Source organism: Heterodontus francisci, chromosome 4 (genome assembly GCF_036365525.1).
Source record: "Heterodontus francisci isolate sHetFra1 chromosome 4, sHetFra1.hap1, whole genome shotgun sequence".
Lineage (NCBI taxonomy): Eukaryota > Metazoa > Chordata > Chondrichthyes > Heterodontiformes > Heterodontidae > Heterodontus > Heterodontus francisci.
The window spans coordinates 50,472,096-50,498,350 of NC_090374.1; the positions used below are offsets into that span (position 1 = coordinate 50,472,096).

Genomic DNA, 26,255 nt, shown 5'->3' on the forward strand with positions numbered 1-26,255 from the left:
GCATTCATCCATCAATAATATGTATGGTGAAAAGCTGAGACCCCAGTATAGATCTCCGGGAATATCATTTGTCACATCCCAGAAATCAGAGATGTTCCCTTTATCCCTACCTGCTATCTCCTAAGTAATTACTAACCCATGTCACAAGGTTACCTTCAATTCTGTGCACTTTTGTTGTTGATCATTCTTTCTATAAGCAGTGTACCTGAGCACTGCACTGCTGGACCACCAGTTTCAGTCACAGAACAGATGTATCCAATTCCAATGTCCAAATCCAACTTTCCCAAATGCTCCCATTTTCATATAATACAGATTTGATCTTTGCATTTGGCACTCATTCCTAAGACAGTCATCTTCGTCCAGTGCCAGACAGCCATCCAATATATAACAGTGATTGCCAGCCTTTATTTGTTTTGTAATCTTACCGTAGTGAGGGATGATGGCCCAAGCCATGGCGGATGCATAGATCCCTCCAATCATCCAGAACATGCAGAGCCAGCTCAAGTGCTCACCACGCTTCTCCCGGGCCAGGACTTCAGCAAAATAGGAAAACACAATTGGAACAGCTCCTCCAATCCTGGGTTAATAAGACAAAATAATATTTTAGTCGCCATCGTGGATACCACTTAACTGTGATTTCTAAGCCTCGTTGCCCCTTCTCACACATGGAGCCAATAAAGTCCTCAGTGCCAGTAAAGTACAAGAGACAGCATTATTGAGGAATCTTCAGGTGAATGAAACATGTCATAAAATTCAACACTGCGTGGTCTTATCAGTGCTCTTTCGATGAGCAATGAATCTCTACCCTCATTGTAGCCACAATAGCGCAACATAATGTTTACAGAATGGATGTAGCATTGTAATTTTCCAATGTGATATGAATGAGCAAACAAAACCCAGCTGCCTGGCTAGAAACACTGTCTCTCCATGTTCTTCCTGCCAAAATGAATCACTTCACATTTCTCTGCATTGAACTTTATCTGCCACCTGTCTGCCCATTCCACCAACTTGTCTATGCCCTTTTGAAGTTCTACACTATCCTCCTCACAGTTCACAATGCTTCCAAGTTTCGTATCATCTGCAAACTTTGAAATTGTGCCCTGTACACCAAGATCTAGGTCATTAATATATATCAGGATCAACACTGATCCCCAGGGAACTCCACTACAAACCTTCCTCCAGCCCACGAAACATCCATTAACCACTACTCTTTGTTTCCTATCACTCAGCCAATTTTGTATCCATGTTGCTATCATCCCTTTTTATTTCATGAGCTACAAGTTTGCTCACAAGTCTGTTGTGCGGCACTGTATCAAACGCCTTTTGAAAGTCCATGTACACCACATCAACAGTATTGCACTCATCAACCCTCTCTGTTATCTCCTCAAAAAACTCCAGCAAGTTAGTTTAACATGATTTTCCCTTAAGAAATCCATGCTGGCTTTCCTTAATTAACTCGCATTTGTCCATGTGATTATTGATTTTGTCCCTACTTACTTTTTCTAGAAGTTTTCCCACCACTGAAGTTAAACTGACTGACCTGTAGTTGCTGGGATTATCTTTACACCCTTTTTTGAACAAGGGTGTAACATTTGCAATTCTTCAGTCCTTTGGCACCACCTCCAAGTCTAAGGAAGACTGTAAAATTATGGCCAGTGCCTCCACAATTTCCACCCTCACTTTTCTCAGTATCCTTGGATGCATCTCATCCGGCCCTGGTGTTTTATCTCCTTTAAGTACACACAGCCTATCTAATATTTCCTCTTTATCAATTTTAAACCCCTCTAGTGTCTGACTTGCCTCCTCTTTCAACATTGCCTGGGCTGCATCTTCTTCCTCGGTAAAGACAGATGCAAAGTAATCATTTAATACCTCAGCTATGTCCTCTGTCTCCATACACAGGGCCCTGTTCTTTGCAGACAGAAAGAACATGTACAAACCTGTTTCAGCTAAACAAAACAAGTGACAGCCATTCGATGGTTCATTCCTCAGGGCAATGCCTTGACCAATCAGAGTCAAGCTGCCTGGTTTAAATTTCAAACAAAGCTTGGCAGTTAACTGTCAGTCACCGTAAACGGTGCATTCTCCATGGCAACGCCTCTACCTATCAGAGTTCACTTGTCAACCAATCAGCACTCCCTTCTCATACAGTATAAAGTTGCTATTTTCCCTTATATTTGTGTTCTTGCAGATTGTCCTGATGAGAGCAAGATGAAAAGCTTCGACAACGTGTCTCTATTTATTATGCATTAAGGTGCAGTAATTTTATGCATTGGCGTTAATTGAGTGGGTACTACCTTCTACTCACAATCTTAAAAATCCTCCTGATAGTTAATGGGCATTACTTATGTTAACACTGCTCCTGTATTCTTGTGTTTTTGGTTGTTAATTCCTGATAAGACATAATTGCCGTGGAAATAAAAGCAGAATACACAAAAGGAACTATGAGCATATTTTCTATGTTCTATAGATAGGTATATGGATAAAGGAGAATGATGGGGTATAGATTAAATTGTCCTTGACAGAGGACAAAGGATCGGCACAACATCGTGGGCCGAAGGGCCTGTTCTGTGCTGTATTTTCTATGTTCTATGTTTTCTATGTTCTATATTTAAAGAGAATAGATAAATTAACATTTTGGGAAGAGACATTTCAACAGAAACAATGAAATGTCTTTGTCTGAAACATTAAATTATCTTTTCTGTTTTCAGATGTTGATGGGCCTGCTGTGAATTTTCCGAATCTTGTGCCTTTAATACAAGTATTTGCATATTTTTCTCTTAAGATTCATTGCATTTGTACAGGTGATGTGACAAGATTTTACTCTCTTCAATTTCTGTTGAGACCTGTTAGAAATTTCGAGCCTGTTCCATAAGTCGTTTTTTTTTAGCTGCAGTTAAGAGAACCTTTAGGAAAAACTTCAGGTGTCAGGACCATTTTCAGGTCCCAACCTTATTCGTAACAGCAGCAGGACTTTAAGTGTGATCTTACTTGAGTTAAAATCCCGCCTCTGGGAGCGCCGTCCAATTACGGACGGCGAGCAGTGTCACATCTCAGGCTGGACGAATCACATCTGAAGTCATAGATTTAACTTTAACAAAGATTTAACAAGCGTTTAGTAAAGACTTCTGTTCACTGCTGCTACATATACTATCTGACCTTACAACAAGCCCCAGGTCAGGTATTTTCCCCAAGGCACAGTTACTTTCAGTTTCTCTTCCAAGTACCATATAGTCTCTAATAAAGGCCTATTCAGGTATACAATTGAAACCTGACCCGATCACATCTAACCCGAACCCAACCCGAGCCTGAGTCCTTTGGTATTTTCCTGTGCCCGACCCAACCCAACCCGACCCGACTACCGGAAATTAACAACGCTTACTCTTACTCTTACTTCCCTTTCCCTCCCTGACCAAAAGGCAGCACTGCCACTGTGTCCGACCGAGCCCGACCCGACCTGAGCCCGAATGCCGGACCCAGAAGAGCGACCCAACCCGAACCCGAACCCGTAACATGTCGTCAGGTCCCATCGGGTTTGGGTCGGGTAGCCATGCTCTAGTCTCTAATACTCAAGCCCACACATAAAATCATGAAAGGTAGTTTCTGAAGATGGGAGGTGGATATAGTGTGAGTCATTGCTAGAGCGGCGGACAGCATTCACATTGTTAACAGTTAGAGCACTGCCGAGGGACAAGCAGCAGGAGTGGCAGGGATGCAATGGAGATGCTATTAATATCAGTGGACCGGCTGGCACTGCATCAGTCCCAGCACTAATGGAGATATCAGTCTCCTGGAGACCCTGGTGCTATGGTACACTTCTGATATAGGAACACATGAGCCTTCAAATCTCACACAGTTCTGACCTGCCGCTGAGCAGCCCCGCTCTCTGAGTTGCCAGAGTGTTGACAGTCAGGGGCCCGTGCGATGCTGTCAAAACTGCCTTGTGCTGGGAAAATAACTGAGAAGTGATCCCTTAAGAACTATAATTGGCTTCCCGCCACAGACATGCAGGTTGCCGCCATCGGACCCAGCCTGCGCCTAGAAAAAGTGGTCAGAGATGGGAACTAGTTGGCCAACTGGCCCAATTCATTTTTTCCTAAATTTGCCTGTCCTGCTCCCCCATCCCCCCATCTCATAGGCCCTGGGAAAATTCCCCCTAAAGAGTGCACCCACATAATTATTCCTCCTCATTTAAAAAAAATAAGTATCAAGCAAAATGGTTGCTATTAGATAGATGGATGTTGAGATTCAACTTTGGCAAGGCAGAAACCAGGTGGTAGTGGATTGGCCACCCCTTATACAACTCGCCCGATTCTCCATCCAATGAAGTAACTAGAATGGTACAGAGTACACCAGGTGTGATCATACCAGTATCTTGCATAGATTCAATAACATCTCCTGGAGTCTATGATTTACCCCTTTGATCATACAAGATCCCAAGACTATAAAGATTGTCAACTCTTCAGTCCAGAAGTGGTGTCACTTTTCTCTGAGAATTTGCTCTGTCCCTGGGAATATTCCACATGTTTTCTTCTGAATCAGTTGCAGACCTAAACGTTATGGGGCTGAAAACCCATGAGCCACATCCTGGCAATTTGAGGGGGCAGTGAGAGGGTGCCATAGCCACTACACTGCTGGAAACTTCAGCACCTCCAGCTGTTGGTGCAACCCACCCTCAGTGACCACATTAATGCCCCCTTCAGCACCCCCCCCCACCCCTCGTGGATTATAAAATGCATTTGATCTAATTTAATAATGAACTTCATGTTTGTGTGTCATTTCAAAGTAGTTTTTTAAATTGCACTTAAGAGGGAGAAAAGTGAAAAGAAAATATTCATGCACTGAAAATCTAAAGTTAGCTGCTTTTCAACAAATGCTACAATTTTATTCGAAATTTACACAGTTTTTCTCCTCCTTGCATTCTCACTGTGGTGAATTCAGCACATCACACCAGCTCCTGTAATCTAATTCCCTCCATTGCAGAACTTTAAAGCATTGTGGAATGATTTGCTTTCTCCTGTCTTCCCTTCTCCTTACCATCTATAGGCTTTCCAAGCCTATGCTTGGTGTCAATTATTATTATTTTCTGATTTATCTAGCGTTCTCTCCTACTCTATCTGACTTGGCTTGTGCTCTGCATTATGAGCCTTGGTCTTTCACCTAGGTGTGAAGCACAGAGTGATCAGGGAAAAGAATGCTTCGTAAACAAGGTGTTAAAGTCGGGAATTTAATGCAAGTGGGAATTTGGCGTAGGGAGAAGGAGGTGTGCATTTTACTCTTTTTTGTTTGATCTCCAGTGCTGGTGTTTTTCTTTTGCCTCTAAGCCAGGAGACTATAACTTGCTATTGCTTTACTTTATTAAATAAGTAACTAATTAACTAATCAAATAAATAAATAGATAAAGTTTGACAAACATGGCAGAGCAGTTGGTGTGCTGTAATTGCAAAACGTGGGAGTTTGTGGACAGCATTGAGATCTTGGACAACGAAATCTGTGGTAAGTGCAGCCCGAGCAACTGCGGCTCAGAGTTCTGGAGCTGCAGTCCGAGCTGCAAACAATATGGGGCATCAGGGTTACCCAGACACTTGGTTCCAGGAGGCAGTCACACCCCTTAGGTTAAGTAGAACTTTAGAGTTGGTCAGGGACAGGAGGGTATGACTGCGTGTCAGGCAGGTCTGGGGATCCAGGATGTAGAGATGGAGGAGCTTCAGCCCTTGCCTTTAACCAATAGGTACAAGGTACTTGCTGCTGTGTGGATGAGAACAGGGACTGCAGGGTGGATGGGCAAACTGAACATGGCACAAAGCCATTTAAGTGGGGAGAGTGAAAAGGAATGTGGTTGTCATAGGGGACAGTATAGTCAGGGGGATGGATACTGTTCTGTGCAGCTATGACCAGGAGTTCGGAAATTTGTGTTACCTACCTGGTGCCAGAGTTAAAGACATCTCCCCGCAGCTGAAGACAAACGTGGATCCAAAGGGAGTGGTCTCGTTCGTGTGTTTTACATAGGAACCAATGATATAGGCAGAACTAGGAATGATGTTCAGCGCAGAGAACAATTGAGGGGTTAGGGTCCAAATTAAAATGTAGAACCTCAAAGGTGATAATCTCTGGATTGTTACATGAACCACGTGCCAATTGGCATATGGTCATGCAGATTAGAGAATTAAATGCATGGGATGAAGGGGTTTCAATTCATGGGCCACTGGCACCAGTACCGGGAAAAGAGGGAGTTGTTCTGTTGGGATGAGCGTCACTTAAATGGGGCTGGGATCCGTGTCCTGGCAAATCATGTAACTAGGGCAGTGGATGGGGCTTTAAATTAAAAGAGGTGGGGGAGGGATCAGGTGAAGGGAGATTTAGAAATCTAAAAAGAAAAGTTGAGGCAATAGAGCAGTGTAGCAATTTCAGTAAAGACAAGCAGAATGGGACATGAATGGACAGAGAGTTTAATGGTAAGAGTGTAATATCCAGGCAAAGGATAGTAGTAAAAAAAAATTAAAGGCTCTTTATCTGAATTCGCAATAAGATAGATGAACTAGCAGCACAAATAAAGATAAATGGTTTAGATCTAATTTCCATTACAGAAACCTGGTTACATGGAGACCAATATTGGGAAATAAATATTCCAGGGTACACAGTAATTCAAAAGAACTGATAGAATAGAAAAGGAGGAGTAGTCTTGATAGTAAAGGATAACATACGGACAGCAGTTGCAAGAGATCTTGGCTCAGAGAATTAGGAAGTAAAATCAGTATGGGTGGAGATTAAGAATAACAAAGGTCAGAAAACATTGGTGGGAATAGTTTATAGGCCCGATAACCGTAGTTATACCATTGGACAGAACATTAAGCAAGAAGTAATTGGAGCTTGTAACAAAGGCAATGTAATAATTGTGGGGGACTTTAATCTTCATATAGACTGGACAAATCAAATTAGCAAAGGTAATCTGGAAGATGAGTTTGTAGAATATATTCACAACAGTTTCCTGGAACAATACATTGAGGAAGCAACCAGGGATAAAACTATTTTAGATTTTGTATTGTGCAATAAGGCATGTTAATTAGTAATCTCATAGTAAAAGATCCTCTGGGAATCCGTGATTAGAATGCAATTGAATTTCACATTAAGCTTTAGAGCAATATATAAGAATTTTAAACGTAAACAATGCCAGTTACATAGGTATGAGGGGAGAGCTGATTATGAATGATTGGGTAAATAGACACAAAGATATGGTGGTAAATAAACAGTGGGAAACATATAGAGAAACAATACAAAATGCTCAATGAAAATACATTCCATTAATAAAACAAAAGATCCATCCGTGGCTTATTCGGAAATTAAGGATAGTATTAGATTAAGAGAAGAGGTTTATAATGCTGCAAAGAATAATAGGAAGCCTGAGGATTGGGAGAGTTTTAGAAACCAGCAAAGAGTGCCTAAAATGTTGATAAAACAAGGAAAAACTATAACGTGAGTAAACTAGCTAGGAATATAAAAACAGATTGCAAGAGTTTTTACAAGCATATAAAAAGGAGAGTAGCTGAAGTGAACAATGGTCCCTTTGAGGCAGAAACAGGGGAAACTATCATGGGGAATGAGGAAATGGCAGAGATATTGAACAAATATTTTGTGTCTGTCTTCACATTAGAAGGCACAAATTACACACCAGAAATAATGGGTAACCTAGGGGTTTTAAGTAAGGGAAATTCCATTTGACAAAATGTATTACTTTTTGAGGATGTAACTAGCAGGGTAAATAAAGGGGAACCACTTGATGTAATATACTTGGATTTCCAAAAGGCATTCATTAAGGTGCCTGTGACGGAAACCACATTTGCCAAAATGAGACATATTAATTTCGTCATATGGAATATTATTTTTGAACTAACATTGGACATTGAACAAACTTGTTTAAAAAGACCACAGAACAGTGGCTGAAAACATGGCTGCACATTTGCATTCCAAAGACAGTTGCAGGGAGAGACTATGAGACAATGGGAGTACTCCCTGATTCAATTAGCCAGATGAATTTTGTCAATAGTGATGATTAAGAGACATTGAGAGTCATTGAGCCAGAATTGCACCTCCGCACCCCGTGCCCCCACCCCCCCCCCTCCACCGAGAATGTCTGGTAAACATGGAGGAATTCACAAATCTCGCAGGCGAGGCTGCTCCAAACAAGGAGCTAGTCACATGACTAACCTGCTAGCCAACCTGGGTTTTTTTGAATTGTGCTTGACACAGAACAGGTTTTGAAAGAGACTTGCAACTGAACTTCAAGAGGAGAGCACCTACTCTCTGTCTCTCTCTCTCTCTTTCATGCAAAGTTCCAGGGACCCAGGAAAGTAATTCAAGCCTCAAGAGAGAAGACTCCTGAAGCCTTCTGGTACCAGCTAAACAAGTGAAAATGTGCAGTGGGCCCCAATGAGAACTGCAAGACTTAAAATGGCAGGGGGATGGGAACCTTTGCAAGGAGTCAGAGGAGGCGGGATCAAAGACAAGAACAAAAGACAGTAAGGGGAATAAAAAAAGTGATAGGCATAGAAATCAAGGGCCAGAATCAAACAGGGCCACAGTGAAAAATAGTGGGAAGGGGACAAGTAATGCTAACAAGACAAGCCGTAAGGGTTTGTGCCTTAACATGTGGAGCATTTGCAATAAAGTGGATGAATTAATCGCGCAAATAGATGTAAACGGGTATGATATAGTCGGGATTACAGAGATATGGCTGCAGGGTGACCAGGGATGGGAAATGAACATCTAGAGGTATTCAGTATTTAGGAAGGACAGACAAAAAGTAAAAGGCGGTGGAGTTGCATTGCTGGTTAACGAGGAAATTAACGCAATAGTGAGGAAGGATATTAGCTCTGACAATGTGGAATCTGTATGGGTGGAGCTGAGAAACACTAAGGGGCAAAAAACGTTAATGGAGGTTGTATATAGACCCCCAAACTGTAGTGGTGATGTTGGGAATGGCATTAAACAGGAAATTAGAGACACATGCAATAAAGCAACATCTGTAATTATGGATGACTTTCATCTGCATATAGATTGGGCAAAGCAAATTAGTCATAATACCGTAGAGGAGGAATTCATGGAGTGCATTCTGGATGGTTTTCTGGACCAATACATTCAGGAACCAACCAGAGAACAGGCCATCCTAGATTGGGTATTGTGTAATGAGAGAGGAATAATTGACAATCTAGTTGTGCGAGACCCCTTGGGGATGAGCGACCATAATATGATAGAATTCTTCATCAAGGTGGAGAGTGATGTAGTTGATCCTGAGACAAGGGTCCTGAATCTTAATAAAGGAAACTACGAAGGTATGAGGCATGAGATTGGGAAACGTTATTAAAGGGATGATGGTGGATAGGCAATGGCAAACATTCAAAGAGCACATGGATGAACTGCAACAATTGTTTACTCCTGTCTGGCGCAAAAGGAAAACAGGAAAGGTAGCCAAACCATGGCTTACAAGGGAAATTATAGATAGCATGAGATCCAAGGAAGAGGCATACAAATTCGCCAGAAAAAACAACAGACCTGAGGATTGGCAGCAATTTAGAATTCAGCAAAGGAGGACCAAGGGATTGATTAAGAAGGGGAAAATAGAGTATGAGAGTAAGCTTGCAGGGAACATAAAGACTGACTGTAAAAGTTTCTATGATATGTGAAGAGAAAAAGATTGGTGAAGACAAATGTAGGTCCCTTACAGTCAGAAACAGGGGAATTTATTTTGGGGAACAAAGAAATGGCGGACCAACTAAATGCATACTTTGATTCTGTCTTCACAAAGGAGGACACAAATATCATACCAGAAATGTTGGGGAACACAGGGTTTAGTGAGAGGGAGGAACTGAAGGAAATCAGTATTAGTAGAGAAATGGTGTTGGGGAAATTGATGGGAGTGAAGGCCGATAAATCCCCAGGGCCTGATAATCTATGTCCCAGAGTACTTAAGGAAGTGTCCCTAGAAATAGTGGATGCATTGGTGATCATCTTCCAAGATTCTTTAGACTCTGGAACAGTTCCTACAGGTAGCTTGGAGGGTAGCTAATGTAACCCCACTATTTAAAAAGGGAGGTTGAGAGAAAACAGGGAATTATAGACCAGTCAGCCTGACATCGGTAGTGGGGAAAATTCTAGAGTCCATTATCAAAGATTTTTAGCAGACCACTTGGAGAACAGTGGTAGAATCGGGCAGAGTCAGCATGGATTTATGAAAGGGAAATCATGCTTGACAAATCTACTAGAATTCTTCGAGGATGTAACTAGTAGAATTGATGAGGAAGAGCCAGCGGATGTGGTTTATTTGGACTTTCAGAAGGCTTTCGACAAAGTTCCACATAAGAGATTCGCGTGTAAAATTAAAGCGCATGGGATTGGGGGTAGTGTATTGTGATGGATAGAAAATTGGTCGGCAGACAAGAAACAAAGAGTAGGAATAAACAGGTCTTTTTCCGAATGGCAGGTAGTGACTAGTGGGGTACCGCAGGGATCGGTGCTAGGACCCCAGCTATTCACAATATATATCAATGATTTAGATGAGGGAACTAAATATAATATCTCCAAATTTGCAGATGACACAAAACTGAGTGGGAGAGTGAGTTGTGAGGAGGATGCAGAGAGGATTCAGGGTGATTTGGACAAGTTAAGTGAGTGGGTAAATGCATGGCAGATGCAGTATAATTTGGATAAATGTGAGGTTATCCACTTTGGTAGCAAAAACAGGAAGGCAGATTATTATCTGAACGGCTATAAACTGAGACAGGGGAATAGCAACGAGACCTGGGTGTTCTCATACACCAATCATAGAAACATAGAAAAGCGGAGCAGGCTTGAAGGGCCAAATGGCCTATTCCTGCTCCTATTTTCTATGTTTTGTTTTATTCATTCATGGGATGTGGGCATCGGTGGCTAGGCCAGCATTTATTGCCCATCCCAAATTGCCCTTGAGAAGGTGGTGGTGAGCTGCCTTCTTGAACGGCTGCAGTCCATGTGAGGTAGATACACCCACAGTACTGTTAGGAAGGGAGTTCCAGGATTTTGACCCAGTGACAGTGAAGGAACGGCGATATAGTTCCAAGTCAGGATGGTGTGTGACTTGGAGGGGAACTTGCAGGTGGTGATGTTCCCATGCATTTGCTGCCCTTGTCCTTCTAGTTGGTAGAGGTCGCGGGTTTAGAAGGTGCTGTCTAAGGAGGCTTGGTGCGTTGCTGCAGTGCAACTTGTAGATGGTACACACTGCTGCCACTATGCATCGGTGTTGGCGGGAGTGAATGTTTTTTGTGGACGGGGTGCCAATCAAGCGGGCTGCTTTGTCCTGGATGGTGTCGAGCTTCTTGAGTGTTGTTGGAGCTGCACCCATCCAGGCAAGTGGAGAGCATTCCATCACATTCCTGACTTGTGCCTTGTAGATGGTGGACAGGCTTTGGGGAGTCAGGAGATGAGTTACTCGCTGCAGGATTCCTAGCCTCTGACCTGCTCTTGTAGCCACTGTATTTATATGACTACTCCAGTTCAGTTTCTGGTCAATGGTAGTCCCTAGGATGTTGGTAGTGGGGATTCAGCGATGGAAATGCCATTGAATGTCAAGGGGAGATGGTTAGATTCTCTCTTGTTGGAGATGATCATTGCCTGGCACTTGTGTGGCACGAATGTCACTATGTTAACTTCAATCAAAGACTTTACATCCATCTCAAAACCAGTAACTGAATTTCCATCTAATACTTCACACCTTCCCCACCCGCCTTTTAATTCTCTCTCCTCTGTCTCTATTTGCGTGTGTCTTTATCACATATGCATGCTAGCGTGGTCACGTTGCATATTCTTAGTAGTTTAAACTGAGTTAGAGTTTTAAGGTTAATAAACTTACATCTTTCTTGCTTAAATCTGAGAAAACCTGTCTGGTTGATTTCTTTGCAATTACAACTAGAGAGCAGTGAGCAAGGATTGACTGATGGGAAGCTAAAAACATGGTGTTTTCAAAATTGAATCCTGTTATGGCCAAACCAGGAAAAGGCTGAGAGGGGAGCACTAGACCCCTTTCTCACCTGGTCGTAACAAAAATTTTGGGGCTAGCGTCTGGGATTGGACCCACAGACAAACGAGAAACTGGAAGTGGAAAGTCAAATTGATCCAATCAAAAAGAGAAAAGATTTCAATACAGGTTTTCTTGTGGTTATGCGTGCTAGAATTCTAACATTTCTGCGACCGAAGCCTGTAACTCCCCTAGCCAGGGTGATATAACTTGGGGTAAGTTAAAAGCACTGTCTATGGAACAGTTGAGAAATATCGCTGAGCAGTGTGGGATCACTTTGTATGCCAAGGCTAGGAAGTCTGAACTCCTAAGGCTAGTGGCCAACCATTATTCCCTCGGATCTGGGGAATCAGAAACTGGGTTAGAAATAGACTCCGATAGGGTATTGCTAGCAAAGATACAACTCGAACAGAGGAAACTTTAATTAGAAGACAGGGAAACAAAAAGACAGGAGAGAAAGAGAGAAAGCAACTTCCAGAAGCAATGGGAGGAAAGAGAGCTGAGGCGGCTTGAGTTAGCTAGGGGCGCCAGAGTAACCCCAGTGAAAGCATAGAAAATACAAATGGTGGGGCAGTGTACGGGATCACTAAAATTTTCCCAATTGATTCTAAAATTCAATGAGGGAGACGTGGAAGCATTTTTTGTATCTTTTGAGAAACTTGCAAGGCAGTTAAAATGGCTGGCTGAGAGCTGGACTCTTCTGGTGCAAAGTAAGCTAACAGGAAAAGCCCATGAGGTTTATTCCCTGTTGCCAGATGAGAGCTCATCAAATTATGAACTGACAAAAAATACAATCCTCGGGCATATGAGCTAGTACCAGAAGCCTACCACCAGATGTTTCGAACGGTCAGGAAGCAAGCTGGTCAACCTTACTTGGAGTTTGAGAGAAGTAAGCAGCTGGCTTTTGCCCAGTGGTTGAGAGCTCTTGAAGTGCAGTCCAGCTATGAAAACCTCAGAGAGATAATTTTGTTAGAGGAATTTAAAAAGTCTCTCCCACTCTCCGTAAAGGCCCATGTGGAAGAAAAAAAAGTGCATAAAGCGAGGCAAGCTGCAGTTCTGGCTGATGAGTTTTCTCTAATATAGAAGTCGGTTCCCCAGGAAAAACCTTTCCTAGTCGCCCCCACAAATTCAAAAAGGACAAAGGGTGGGAAGGCGATAGCAGCCCAAGCAGTCTTCGAAGAGAAGAAAAGCAGGAGACACAGGGGACCCTCCTCCTGCCAAAAAGGAAGGTGCGGTAAGTAGGAGTGAAACCCAGAGACCTGTGTGCTTCCATTTTAATAAGGCAGGTCATCTGAGAGCTGACTGCTGGAAAGCATGGAGAAAGTCTGCAGGGTTAATCAGGGACCCTGATGGAAAGCACAGCAGAACAAACTGTAGCAATAGTAGGACCCAGAAAACATACTGCTGTGGGTGCAGGAACATTTAATAGGATTCTTGAAGGTTATCAGGATTGTGTGTCTGAAGGGAGAGTAACCCCATACCCCTCGAGTGGGGCAAGCAATCCCATAGTAATCCTCAGGGACACAGGGGCCACTAGATGCCTTTTACTGGGAAAAGACCTTATCTTTCCCCCAGTGAGTGCAGTAAATACCAGAATGGCGGTGCATGGAGGCACAGTAGTGCAGTGGTTAGCACCGCAGCCTCACAGCTCCAGCGACCTGGGTTCAATTCTGGGTACTGCCTGTGTGGAGCTTGCAAGTTCTCCCTGTGTCTGCGTGGGTTTCCACTGGGTGCTCCGGTTTCCTCCCACATGCCAAAGACATGCAGGTGGATAGGTAAATTGGCCATTATAAATTGCCGCTAGTATAGGTAGGTGGTAGGGAAATATAGGGACAGGTGGGGATGTGGTAGGAATATGGAATTAGTGTAGGATTAATATAAATGGGTGGTTGATGGTCGGCACATACTCGGTGGGCCGAAGGGCCTGTTTCAGTGCTGTATCTCTAAACTAAACTAAACATGGTATTGGAGGGCAGTGTATGCCTGTACCTTTACATCGGGTGCACTTGGAGTGCGACCTAGTTTTGGGACCAGTTACTGTAGGGATACTCCCTAGTTTGCCTATGGATGGGGTTGAACTGCTCTTAGGTAATTATCTGGCGGGGGCAAAGGTGGTGGCTTCCCCAGTGATGAAATAGAGACCGCAGGAGGTCAGAGAGACGGGGCAGTGGCAGGAGACAGTCCCCTGCAGTTCCCCTGCATGTGTAGTGAATCGGGCCATGACCAAACCAGCCAGCTCCCGCACAGGAGACTGAATTGGCACTGCAGGCAGATGACCATGAGGTCTGTCTGTCTGAAACTTTCTCTGGAAAGTTAGAGGACCCAGGGAATGGATTAAATGGATATTCCCCAGCTGAGGCTCAGCGAGCCAACCCAGTACTAAGAGAGTTAGCACAGGCTGCCCAGTCTGAAATTGAAGCAAAGAGAGTCTCTGACTGCTACTATTTAAAGAATGAGGTACTGATGAAGAAGTGGAGTTCTCTTCACAGACCTGAGGACAAAGAGTGGACAGTTAGTGGTGCCGCAGAGGTACTGGAGAGAAATAATAAGAATGGCCCATGAGACTGTACATGTCGGTATACGAAAAAACCAAAGCCCGCATAAAGCAGCAGTTTGACTGGCCAAAACTCCACAAAGATGTGGTGGACTACTGTAGGAGTTGCCACATGTGCCAGGTTGAGGGGAAACCCCAACCTAGAGTGAAATCTGCACCCCTAAATCCTGTACCGGCATTTGGAGGACCCGCCAGCAGAGGGCTGGTGAACTGCAAGGGACCCCTGCCGAGAGCAAAAGGGGACAGACAGGCACAGGGCTGGCAAAAAGTTAGAGAGGAAAGGGGAAAAAGGGACAAAGGGGACAGGTAAAGGAGATCCGAGAAGATTCCCAAATGAAAGCCCCTACTGTCTAGTCAGCCAACCCCCAAAATTTGGAAATATTAGACCCCACATCCTCCTCTGTAAATACAGACCCTAGTCTGCAGACCCACCAGAGTTGCTAACGGCATATAAAGAAACCTGCACGGATAAAGAAAGCCCTCAAGAAGGCAAAGAAACCGTGAGGTCGATGCCTCACCTAGCCGAAATGTTGCATGGGAGTGCAGTAGAATCTGGACAAATACCTGCAAGCAGGATTGTCCCAGAGGACATACGAACATATGAATTAGAAGCATGAGTAGGCCACTCGCTCCCTCGAGCCTGCTCCGCTATTCAATAAGTTCATGCCTGAACTGATTTCTCCACATTACCACCAACCCCAATAACCTTTCACCCCTTTGTTTATTAAGAATCTATCTACCTCTGCCTTAAACATATTCAAAGACTCTGCTTCCACCACCTTTTGAGGAAGAAAGCTCCAAAGACTCACGACCCTCTGAGAGAAAAAGTTTCTTCTCATCTCTGTCTTAAATGGGCTATCCCTTATTTTTAAACGGTGACCCCTGGTTCTAGATTCTCCCACAAGGGAAAACATCCTTTCCACATCCACTCTATCAAGATCCCTCAGGATCTTATATGTTTCAATCAAGTCACCTCTTACTCTTTTAAATTCCAGCAGATACAAGCCTAGCCTGTCCAATCTTTCCTCATAAGATAGCCCGCCCATTCCAGGTATCAGTCTAGTAAACCTTCTTTGAACTGTTTCCATCGCAAAGGACAAAGGGAAGATTAGAAAAGGATCCACCCCAACAGTCAGGAGAAAAGGGAACCAACCATACCCTAAAGTAAAAAGCCCTCATCAGAACACTGAAAGAGAGATCAGAGTGGATCCACCTACTGCTGACTCCGATGAGCAGAACTCCAAACCAGGGCTAATTAAATCTAACCCTCCTCCTGCAGACCTCAACAGGAACAAAGGCACCCTAGGCAGTCATGGAATGTGCTAACTGCAAACCTCCCCAAAATCACATGAACGTATTTCAGGTTGATAGTGAAAAAACTTTAAACCCCTTAGGCAACACATAATTATCTCAGACCCACCTCAAGAAAAGGGGGCAGTTTAAAGCAGCATTTCTACAAAGGATAGACAAGCTGTAACAAGTTTAGGAATTCTGAATGAATGAGAATGAATGAGAAATGCATGTGTGTTTTCCTGCACTTTCTCTTCTTTCTATTTTTATAATGAAATGCTCCCCCAATGTCACATTTCATTCCGCTGGATATGGAGGTGTGACAGAAACCACACCTGCCAAAATTAGACATATTAACTTTGTCATATGAAACATTATTTTTGAACTGCTACTGGACATTGAACAAACTTGTTTAAAAGAACCACAGAACAGTGGCTGAAAACATGGCTGCACATTTGTTTTCTAAAAGACAGTTGCAGGGAGAGACTATGAGACAATGGGAGTACTCTTTGATTCAATTAGCCAGATGGATTTTGTCAACAGTGTTGATTAAGAAATATTGAAAGTCATTGAGCCAGCATTGCACCCCCGCATCCCTCCACACCCCCCCACCCCCCCGCCCCCCACTCCCCCCCCACCCCACCAAGAATGTCTGGTAAACATGGAAGAATTCACAAATCTCGCACGCAAGGCTGCTCCAAACAAGGAGCTAGTCACATGACTAACCTGCTGACCATCCTGGGGATTTTTGAATTATGCCTGACACAGAACAAGTTTTGGAACAGACTGCAATTGAACTTCAAGAAGACAGCTCTCCCTCTCTCTCCCTCTTGCAAAGTTCCAGGGACCCACGGAAGTAACTCAAGTCTCAAGAGAGAAGACTCCTGTAGCCTTCTGGTACCAGCTAAACAAGCAAAAGTGTGCACTGGGCCCTAATGAGAACTGCAAGACTTAACTTCAATCAAAGACTTTACATCCAACTCAAAACCAGTAACTGAATTTTCAACTACTACTTCAAACCTTCTCCCCTTTTAATTCTTTCTCCTCCTCTGTCTCTACTTGCGTGTGTGTTTATTGCGTATGCATGCTACCGTAGTTGCACCGCATATTTTTAGCAATTTTAACTGAGTTAGAGTTTTGAAGTTAATAAACTTACACCTTTCTTGTTTAAATCTGAGGAAACCTGTCTGGTTGTTTTCTTTGTAATTACAATTAGAGAGCAGTGAGCAAGGACTCACTGACAGGAAGCTAAAAACATGGTGTTTTAAAAATTAAACCCTGTTATGGCCAAACCAGGAAAAGGCAGAGAGGGGAGCCCTAGACCCCTTTCTCACCTGGTCATAACAATGCCACACAAAAGGTTAATATGCAAGATAAAGGTTCAGGGAGTTGTGGGTAATATATTAGCACGGATGGTGGATTGGTTAAGGGACAGAAAGCAGAGAGTAGATTGGTAAGTTGATAGGCTGTAACTAGTGGAGTGCCGCAAGGATCAGTGCTGGGTCCTCAACTATTTACAATCTACAGTAATGACTGACGAAGTGACTGATAGTGATGTATTCACGCTTGCTGATGATACAAAGTTAGCTCTGAGGAGGACACAAGGAGGCTGCAAAGAGATATAGACAGATTATGTATGTGAGTAAGTATGGTGGCAGATGTGGGGAAGGGTGAAGTTATTCACTTTGGTAATAAGAATAGAAAAGCAGAATATTTTTTAAAAGGCCTGAAACTTCTAAATGTTGATGTTCAGAGAGACTTGAGTGTACTCGTACAAGGAACACAGAAAGTTAGCATGCAGGTACAGAAAGCAATTAGAAAGGCAAATGGCATGTTGGCCTTTATTACAAGGGGATTGGAGTACAAGAATAAGGAAGTCTTGCGACAATTGCATAGGGCTTTAGTGAGACTACACCTGGAGTACTGTGTGCAGTATTGGTCTCCATATCTAAGGAAGAATATATTTGCCTTGGAGGCGGTACAGCGATTGTTCACTAGATTAGTTTGTGGGATGAGAGGGTTGTCCAATGATGAAAGGCTGAGTAAATTGGGCCTATACTCTCTGGATCTTGGAAGAATGATAGGTGATCTCATTAAAACATACAAGATTCTGAACTGCAGAAGCAAAATCCTTTTTCTTCTTTTAGTGTTTTATTGCTGGTTTATTTTTTTTGTAGTCTTTCCCCCCCCGCCCCTTGTTCTTTCTTAATCCCTTTAATTTATGTTCAGGTGGCTGCTATGCTGTCATTTACACCTCATCGAGACACATCTTTTGTTTTTTTTTTACCTGTCCCACTGCAAACTGCTTTGGCTTTGTAACATTTAATCTCTCCTGCCTTCCACCCTATCACAGTCCTTCTCTTCTGTTCTTCGTTTCCCCCCCCCCCTTTCACTTTGTCAAAACCTATTACATTTCTAAGTTTTCCCAGTTCTGATGAAAGGTCACACAGACCTGAAATGTTTTTTTTATTCATTCATGGGATGTGGGTGTCGCTGGCTAGGCCAGCATTTATTGCCCATCCCTTATTGCCCTTGAGAAGGTGGTGGTGAACAGCCTTCTTGAACGGCTGCAGTCCATGTGAGGTAGGTACACCCACAGTGCTGTTGGGAAGGGAGTTCCAGGATTTTGACCCAGCGACAGTGAAGGAACAGCGATATAGTTCCAAGTCAGGATGGTGTGTGACTTTGAGGGGAACTTGCAGGTGGTGATGTTCCCATGCATTTGCTGCCCTTGTCCTAGTTGGTAGAGGTTGCGGGTTTGGAAAGTGCGGTCTAAGGAGCCTTGGTGCGTTGCTGCAATGCATCTTGTAGATGGTACACACTGCTGCCACTGTGCATCGGTGGTGGAGGGAGTGAATGTTTTTTGTGGATAGAGTGCCAATCAAGCGGGCTGCTTTGTCCTGGATGGCGTCGAGCTTCTTCAGCGTTGTTGAAGATGCACCCATCCAGGCAAGTGGAGAGTATTCCATCACACTCTTGACTTGTGCCTTGTAGATGGTGGACAGGCTTTGAGGAGTCAGGAGGTGCATTACTCACCACAGGACTCCTAGCCTCTGACCTGCTCCTGTAGCCATGGTATTTATATGGTTACTCCAGTTCAGTTTCTGGTCAATGGTAGCCCCTAGGATGTTAGTGGGGGATTCAGTGATGGTAATGCCATTGAATGTCATGGGGAAATGGTTAGATTCTCTCTTTTTGGAGATATTCAGTGCCTGGCACTGCGAATGTTACTTGCCACTTATCAGCCCAAGCCTGGATATTGTCCAGGTCTTGCTGCATTTCTACACGGACTGCTTCAGTATCTGAGGAGATGCGAATGGTGCTGAACATTGTGCAATCATCAGTAAACATCCCCACTTCGGACCTTATGATTGAAGGAAGGTCATTGATGAAGCAGCTGAAGATGGTTGGGCCTAGGACACTATCCTGAGGAACTCCTGCAGTGATGTCCTGGAGCTCAGATGGTTGACCTCCAACAACCACAACCATCTTCCTTTGCATTAGGTATGACTCCAACCAGCGGAGAGTTTTCCCCCTGATTCCCATTGACCTCAGTTTTGCTCGGGCTCCTTGATGCCATACTCGGTCAAATGCTGCCTTGATGTCAAGGGCAGTTACTCTCACCTGACCTCTTGAGTTCAGCTCTTTTGTCCATGTTTGAACCAAGGCTGTAATGAGGTCAGGAGCTGAATGGCCCTGGTGGAACCCAAACTGAGCGTCACTGAGCAGGTTATTGCTCAGCAAGTGCTACTTGATGTCACTGTTGATGACTCCTTCCATGACTTGACTGATGATTGACAGTAGACTCATGGGGCGGTAATTGGCCGGGTTGGACTTGTCCTTCCTTTTATGTACAGGACATACCTGGGCAATTTTCCACATTGCAGGGTAGATGCCAGTGTTGTAGCTGTACTGGAACAGCTTGGCTAGGGGCGTGGCAAGTTCTGGAGCACAGGTCTTCAGTACTATTGCTGGAATATAGTCAGGGTCTATAGCCTTTGCAGTATCCAGTGCCTTCAGTCATTTCTTGATATCACGTTGAGTGAATCAAATTGGCTGAAGACTGGCATCTGTAATGCTGGGGACTTCAGGAGAAGGCCGAGATGAATGATCAACTCGGCGCTCCTGACTGAAGATTGTTGCAAATGCTTCAGCCTTATCTTTCGCACTGATGTGCCGGGCTTCCCCATCATTGAGGTTGGGGACATCTGTGGAGCCACCTCCTCCAGTTATTTGTTTAATTGTCCACCACCATTCACGGCTAGATGTGGCAGGACTGCAGAGCTTAGATCTGATCCGTTGGTTATGGGATCGCTTAGCACTGTCTATTACATGCTGCTTACGCAGTTTGGCACGCAGATAGTCCTGTGTTGTAGCTTCACCAGGTTGACACCTCAATTATTTGAGGTATGCCTGGTTATGCTCCTGGCATGCCCTCCTGCACTCTTCATTGAACCAGGGTTGGCCTCCTGGCTTTTTTCTTTCTTTTTTTTTGATGGTAATGGTAGAGTGGGGAAATGCCGGGCCATGAGGTTACAAATTGTGGTTAAGTACAATTCTGCTGTTGCTGATGGCCCACAGCGCCTCGTGGATGCCCAGTTTTGCATTGCTAGAACTGTTCAAAATCTATCCCATTTAACATGGTGATAGTGCCACACAAAGCGATGGAGGGTATCCTCAATGTGAAGGCAGGACTTCGTCTCCACAAGGACTGTGTGGTGGTCACTCCTACCAATACTGTCATGGACAAATGCATATGCGGCAGGCAGATTGGTGAGGATGACGTCAAGGATGTTTTTCCCTCTTGTTGGTTCCCTCACCACCTGCTGCAGAACCAGTCCAGTAGCTATGTCCTTTAGGACTCAGCTAGCTCGGTCAGTAGTGGTGCTACCAAGCTACTCTTGGTGATGGACATTGAAATCCCCCACCCAGAGTACATTCTGTGCCCTTGCTACCCTCAGTGCTTCCTCCAAGTGGTGTTCAATATGGAGCAGTACTGACTCATCAGCTGCGGGAAGGCGGTAGGTAGTAATCAGCAGGAGGTTTCGTTGCTCATGTTTGGCCTGATGCCATGAAACTTCATGGGCTCTGGAGTTGATGTTGAGGAGTCCCAAGGCAACTCCCTCCCGACTGTGCCGCCACCTCTGCTGGGTCTGTCCTGCCGGTGGGACAGGACATACCTGGGGATAGTGATGGTAGTGTCTGGGACATTGGCGTTAAGGTATGATTCCGTGAGTATGACTATGTCAGGCTGTTGCTTGACTAGTCTGTGGGACAGCTCTCCCAACTTTGGCACAAGCCCCCAGATGTTAGTAAGGAGGACTCTGCAGGGTCGACAAGGCTGGGTTTGCCGTTTCCGGATCCTAGGTCGATGCCAGGTGGTCCATCCGGTTTCATTCCTTTTTATTGACTTCGTAGCGGTTAGATACAACTAAGTGGCTTGCTAGGCCATTTCAGAGGGCATGTAAGAGTCAACTACATTGCTGTGGGTCTGGGGTCACATGTAAGCCAGACCAGGCAAGGACAGCCGATTTCCTTCTCTAAAGAGCATTAGTGGACCAAATGGGTTTTTACAACAATCGACAATGGCCATCATTAAACTAGCTTTTAATTCCAGTTTTATGAATTGAATTCAAATCCCTTTGCTGGGATTCGAACCCATGTCCCCAGAGCAATACCCTGGGCCTCTGGGTTACTAGTCCAGTGACAATACCACTATGCCACCGCCTCCTCCTGCTTTCTCTCCATAGATGAATATTTCCAACATTTTTTATTTTTGTTTAAAATTCTGATGAGACTTGACAGGGTAGACAGTGCGAAGTTGTTTCCCCCAGCTAGATCATGGGGAGCCTGTCTCAGGATAAGCGACTCGATCATTTAGGACTGAGATAAGGAGACATTTCTTCACTCAGAGGGTTGTGAATCTTTGGATTTGTCTAGCACAGAGTGTTGTGGATGCTCCATCTTTGAGTGTATTTAAGGCTGATAGACAGATTTTTGGTCCCTCATGAATCAAGGGATATGGGGAGTGGGCGGAAAGGTGGAATTATGGTAGAAGATCAGCCATGATTGTATTGAATGGTGGAGCAGGCTCGAGGAGCCATTTAGTCCACTTCTACTCCTATTTTTCTGTTCTTCTGGTCTTTTTTGAATCGATATTAAAACATGTATACACCACTCCCAACATATACATGCAGACAAATTATTTATGCTTTCCTCTATCTCTACTCTTAAGATAGGAGCATCCGAATGTAAGATTTTCAGTACACAGTGTTACGACTGGGTGAGGAAGGGGTCTCAGGCTCCCCTCCTGCCCCTTTCCTGGTTTGGCCATAACAAGGTTTAACTTTTAAAACACAATGTTTTTAGCTTTGCCTCAGTGAGTCCTTGCTCACTGCTTTCTAATTGGTAAATGAACCAACCAGACAGGTTTTCTCAGGTTTGAACAAGAAAGATGTAAGTTTATTAACCTTATCACTCTAGCTTGGTTAAAATTACTAAAATACGCGATGCAATCATGTTAGCATGCATACAAAGTAAACACACACAGGGGGAGAAAGAATTAAAGGGAGGCAGGGGATTTGGAGTAATAAATGGAATTCAGTTACTGCCTTTAGTTTGCTGTAAAGTCCTTGGTTGGAATTGCGATCTTGTAGTTCCTTGTAGGCCCAATACACACTTTCAAACTTGCTTCTCTGGTACCAGAAGGCTGAAGAGGTCCTCTGTCTTGAGACCTAAGTTGCTTCTGTGGTTCCCTGGGCCTTTGCTTGAGAGAGAGAGACAGGGACCTTCTTTCTCTTTGGTCTTCAAATTGCAGTCTGCCCCAAACCTTTCTGTGAGGCACAATTCAAACAGTTCCCAGTCTGGCCAGCAGGTAAGTCATGTGACCAGCTCTTTGTTTGAATCAGCATCGTCTGTGAAGGTTGTTGATTCTCAAAGTTCTCCTCTCACTCTCGGTGGGGTGCAGAGCTCTGGCTCTTACACAGCCAAAGAAGGTTGATTATTATGATTGGCCAGACCAATCTTGTTCATTGAATCAGTGAACACTCCCATTGACTCTCTATTCAACTGTCTTCCAGAATGCAAACGTGCAGCCATATTTCAGCTGTCCAACTCTGTGATCTTTTTTAAACAAGTTCTGTGCAATGTCCAGTAAAAAGGTTTAAGTAGTGTTCCATCTGATGAAATTAATATGTTTCCATTTGGCAGGTGTGGTTTCCATCACAACGATATGTCATTGCAATTACACAGCATTTACAGCACAGGAACAGGCCATTTGGCCCTATTGTCTATGCCGTTTTGATGCCCTACCCAAGCCTGCAACCAATCTACTTCATCAAATAGTATAGCGTTCTATTCCTTTCTGTATTTGTAGCTTCCTCTTATAATACTATAAATCTTTTTTCACCTTTCTCTTTGTTAAACATGGTCAAAAAGTAGTTTGTAAATGACATATAAATATTAAATTCATTAGTAAATTAGACCAAATACATTCTATACGGTGCAAGATATTTACAAACTAAAATAGCTGATAATGAGATAAGGCTTTTAATGAGATGTTGATGATAACCCTTTCAAGGGTAATTGTTCTGTGTAATTAAAGCCTCGCAGGACTTGCGGAGGTGTGATAACACGGCAGCAGATCTTACCCAAATCCAGCAAAGAATCGGCAGAACAGGAAAAGCCCATAACCTTGGACGAAGGATGAAAGAAAGGCGAAGAATCCATTGACGGACATACAAATGATGAGGGCTTGCCGCCGGCCTATCTTGTCTGCTAGACCGCCCCAGAAAAAGGCCCCCAACATCATCCCAAGGTACACTATACTGCCTGCAATAAAACAGAGATGGTCTTTGTTTAGTCACAACTATCAAATATCACCAAAGCGGAGTTTCTTTTTTAAAACGACTCAGTGCTTTGAACAACTTCAAAAGACTCTACTGCAGCAACACGATTTGAACCACCTTTGTAACTTCACTCAGACAGATGCAGCAGGAGCTTTTCAGCAATGCAATTTTAGTTTTATTAAACACAGCTTTTATTTAGGTATAAAAACAAGAAATGTTGGATATACTCAGCAAGTCTGGCAGCATCTGTGGAGAGAAGCAGAGTTAACGTTTCGGTTCTGATGAAGGGTCACTGACCTGAAACGTTAACTCTGCTTCTCTCTCCACAGCTGCTGCCAGACCTGCTGAGTATTTCCAGCATTTCTTGTTTTTATTTCAGATTTCCAGCATCTGCAGTATTTTGCTTTTATTTTATTTAGGTAGGTTGATTCATAATTTGTCTGGCGCTTCAACACCACTGCCATAAAGTGGGCTGCCATTTTCTTTCTTGTTGCTGGTTACCTTTCTGGATTTAACATAGATAACTAGTCACTGTTACCTTTCTACAGGATAGAATCCCCATAAATTTGAACTGGAAAGGAAACCTTGGAAGGAATTTCCTACTGATTGCCAGTAAGAATTATGGTCGAGCTCCATTTTTCCAATTTCCAACTGTTTGGCCAGAATGATAAATTAAACATTTATCATTGCTGGTGGAAGTCAAGTATCTATATCTGAAATCAGCTTGTATCACTGGAGGAAACATATTTTCCAGCTCCCGTTTACGAGACTGGAATATCTTTCCAAAGGACTTCGACTCACTCACAAAATGGATGCGGCTAGAACTGGGAGTGGGACAGCAGTTCGGACCAGGCAAAGGAGCACATGGCAGTGTTCATTAATGATTTAGACGTGAATATAGGAGGTATGATAAGTAAGTTTGCAGATGACAGGAAAATTGGTGGTGTCGTAAATAGTGAGGAGGAAAGCCTTAGATTACAGGACGATATAGATGGGCTGGTAAGATGGACAGAGTAATGGCAAATGGAATTTAATCCTGAGAAGTGTGAGGTGATGCATTTTGGGAGGACTAACAAGACGAGGGAATATACAATGGATGGTAGGACCCTAGGAATTACAGAGGGTCAGAGGGATCTTGGTGTACTTGTCCATAGATCACTGAAGGCAGCAGCACAGTTAGATAAGGTGGTTAGGAAGGCATATGAGATACTTGCCTTTATCAGCCGAGGCATAGAATATAAGAGCAGAGGTTATGATGGAGCTGTATAAAACGCTAGTTAGGCCACAGCTGGAGTACTGTGTACAATTCTGGGCACCACACTATAGGAAGGATGTGATTGCACTGGACAGGGTGCAGAGGAGATTCGCCAGGAGGTTGCCTAGGCTGGAGCATTTCAGCTATGAAGAGAGACTGGAAAGGCTAGGGTTGTTTTCCTTAGAGCAGAGAAGGCTGAGGGGGGACCTGATTGAGGTATACAAAATTCTGAGGGGCATTGATAGGTTAGATAGGAAGAAACTTTTTCCCTTAGCGATGGGGTCAATAACCAGGGGGCAGAGATTTAAGGTAAGGGGCAGGAGGTTTAGAGGGGATTTGAGGAAAGATTTTTTCACCCAGTGGGTGGTTGGAATCTGGAACATACTGCCTGAAGGGGTGGTAGAGGCAGGAACCCTCACAACATTTAAGAAGTATTTAGATGAGCACTTGAAACGCCATAGCATACGAGGCTATGGGCCAAGTGCTGGAAAATGGGATTAGGTTGGTTGGGTGCTTGATGTCCGGCATGGACACGATGGGCTGAAGGGCCTGTTTCTGTGCTGTATAACTCTATGACTCGATGGCACAGATTGCAGGGAATACTTTCCTTCTTCACGGGCTGCAGCCTCTTCTTCCAGTTTACAACACTAGAAACTTTCCATAGAATTCCTAGATTCACTGTTAAGCCACATGAATCTTTCGAGCTCCTGAGGAAACAGCCTTTTTCTCTTACTACCTCTCACTTATACAAGGCATTTGCCTCTCTTCCCAAGCCAAACTCACATTGTGCTTATTCTTCCTAGCTTCCTGCCTCTCTCACAAATTGAAGGATTTCCTTCCCATCTTCTCCTTCAAGTCTAACTTTAGTAGACTAGGACCTGTTCAGGTTCTGTTCATTGGCACAGGCCTGATTTACTCTTTCTGTGACCATCTCAGAGAGATTGGAGTACAAAGAGGTTGGACATGTGCAATAAGTTTCAGCAGAAGCGACAGATAAGGCAATGTACACTTGTGAATACAGCATAAGTTTCTAAGTGGATGCCTCTCCCTTATACATTATCAATACAGTTTCCAATAAGGACAAACTTTCCATTTGCCCCATACTGCACACTGATTTACTCGCAGTTCTTGGGAGGATGTAGATGGGAAGTAACTTGGAGACACACTCCTCTGCAGTCCCACATAACCACTGTGATCCAGGGGCTAGTGCTATTGGGACAGGCTTGGCCTGCACATACGGACAGGTCGACGTGCTTCAATGAG

General features: G+C 43.9%; 1 protein-coding gene across 1 annotated transcript in view; it reads right to left on the bottom strand.

The window, feature by feature from the left end:
• sv2ca (synaptic vesicle glycoprotein 2Ca) overlaps nt 1-26,255 on the bottom strand; it is a 306,023-nt gene that overhangs the window by 96,788 nt on the left and 182,980 nt on the right. Inside the window, exons 4-5 of the mRNA XM_068029499.1 lie at nt 23,540-23,720; nt 426-577 (exon numbers count right to left, since the gene is read on the bottom strand). Of these exons, the coding sequence (XP_067885600.1) occupies nt 426-577; nt 23,540-23,720 (333 nt within the window). The remainder of the gene's footprint in view (nt 1-425; nt 578-23,539; nt 23,721-26,255) is intronic.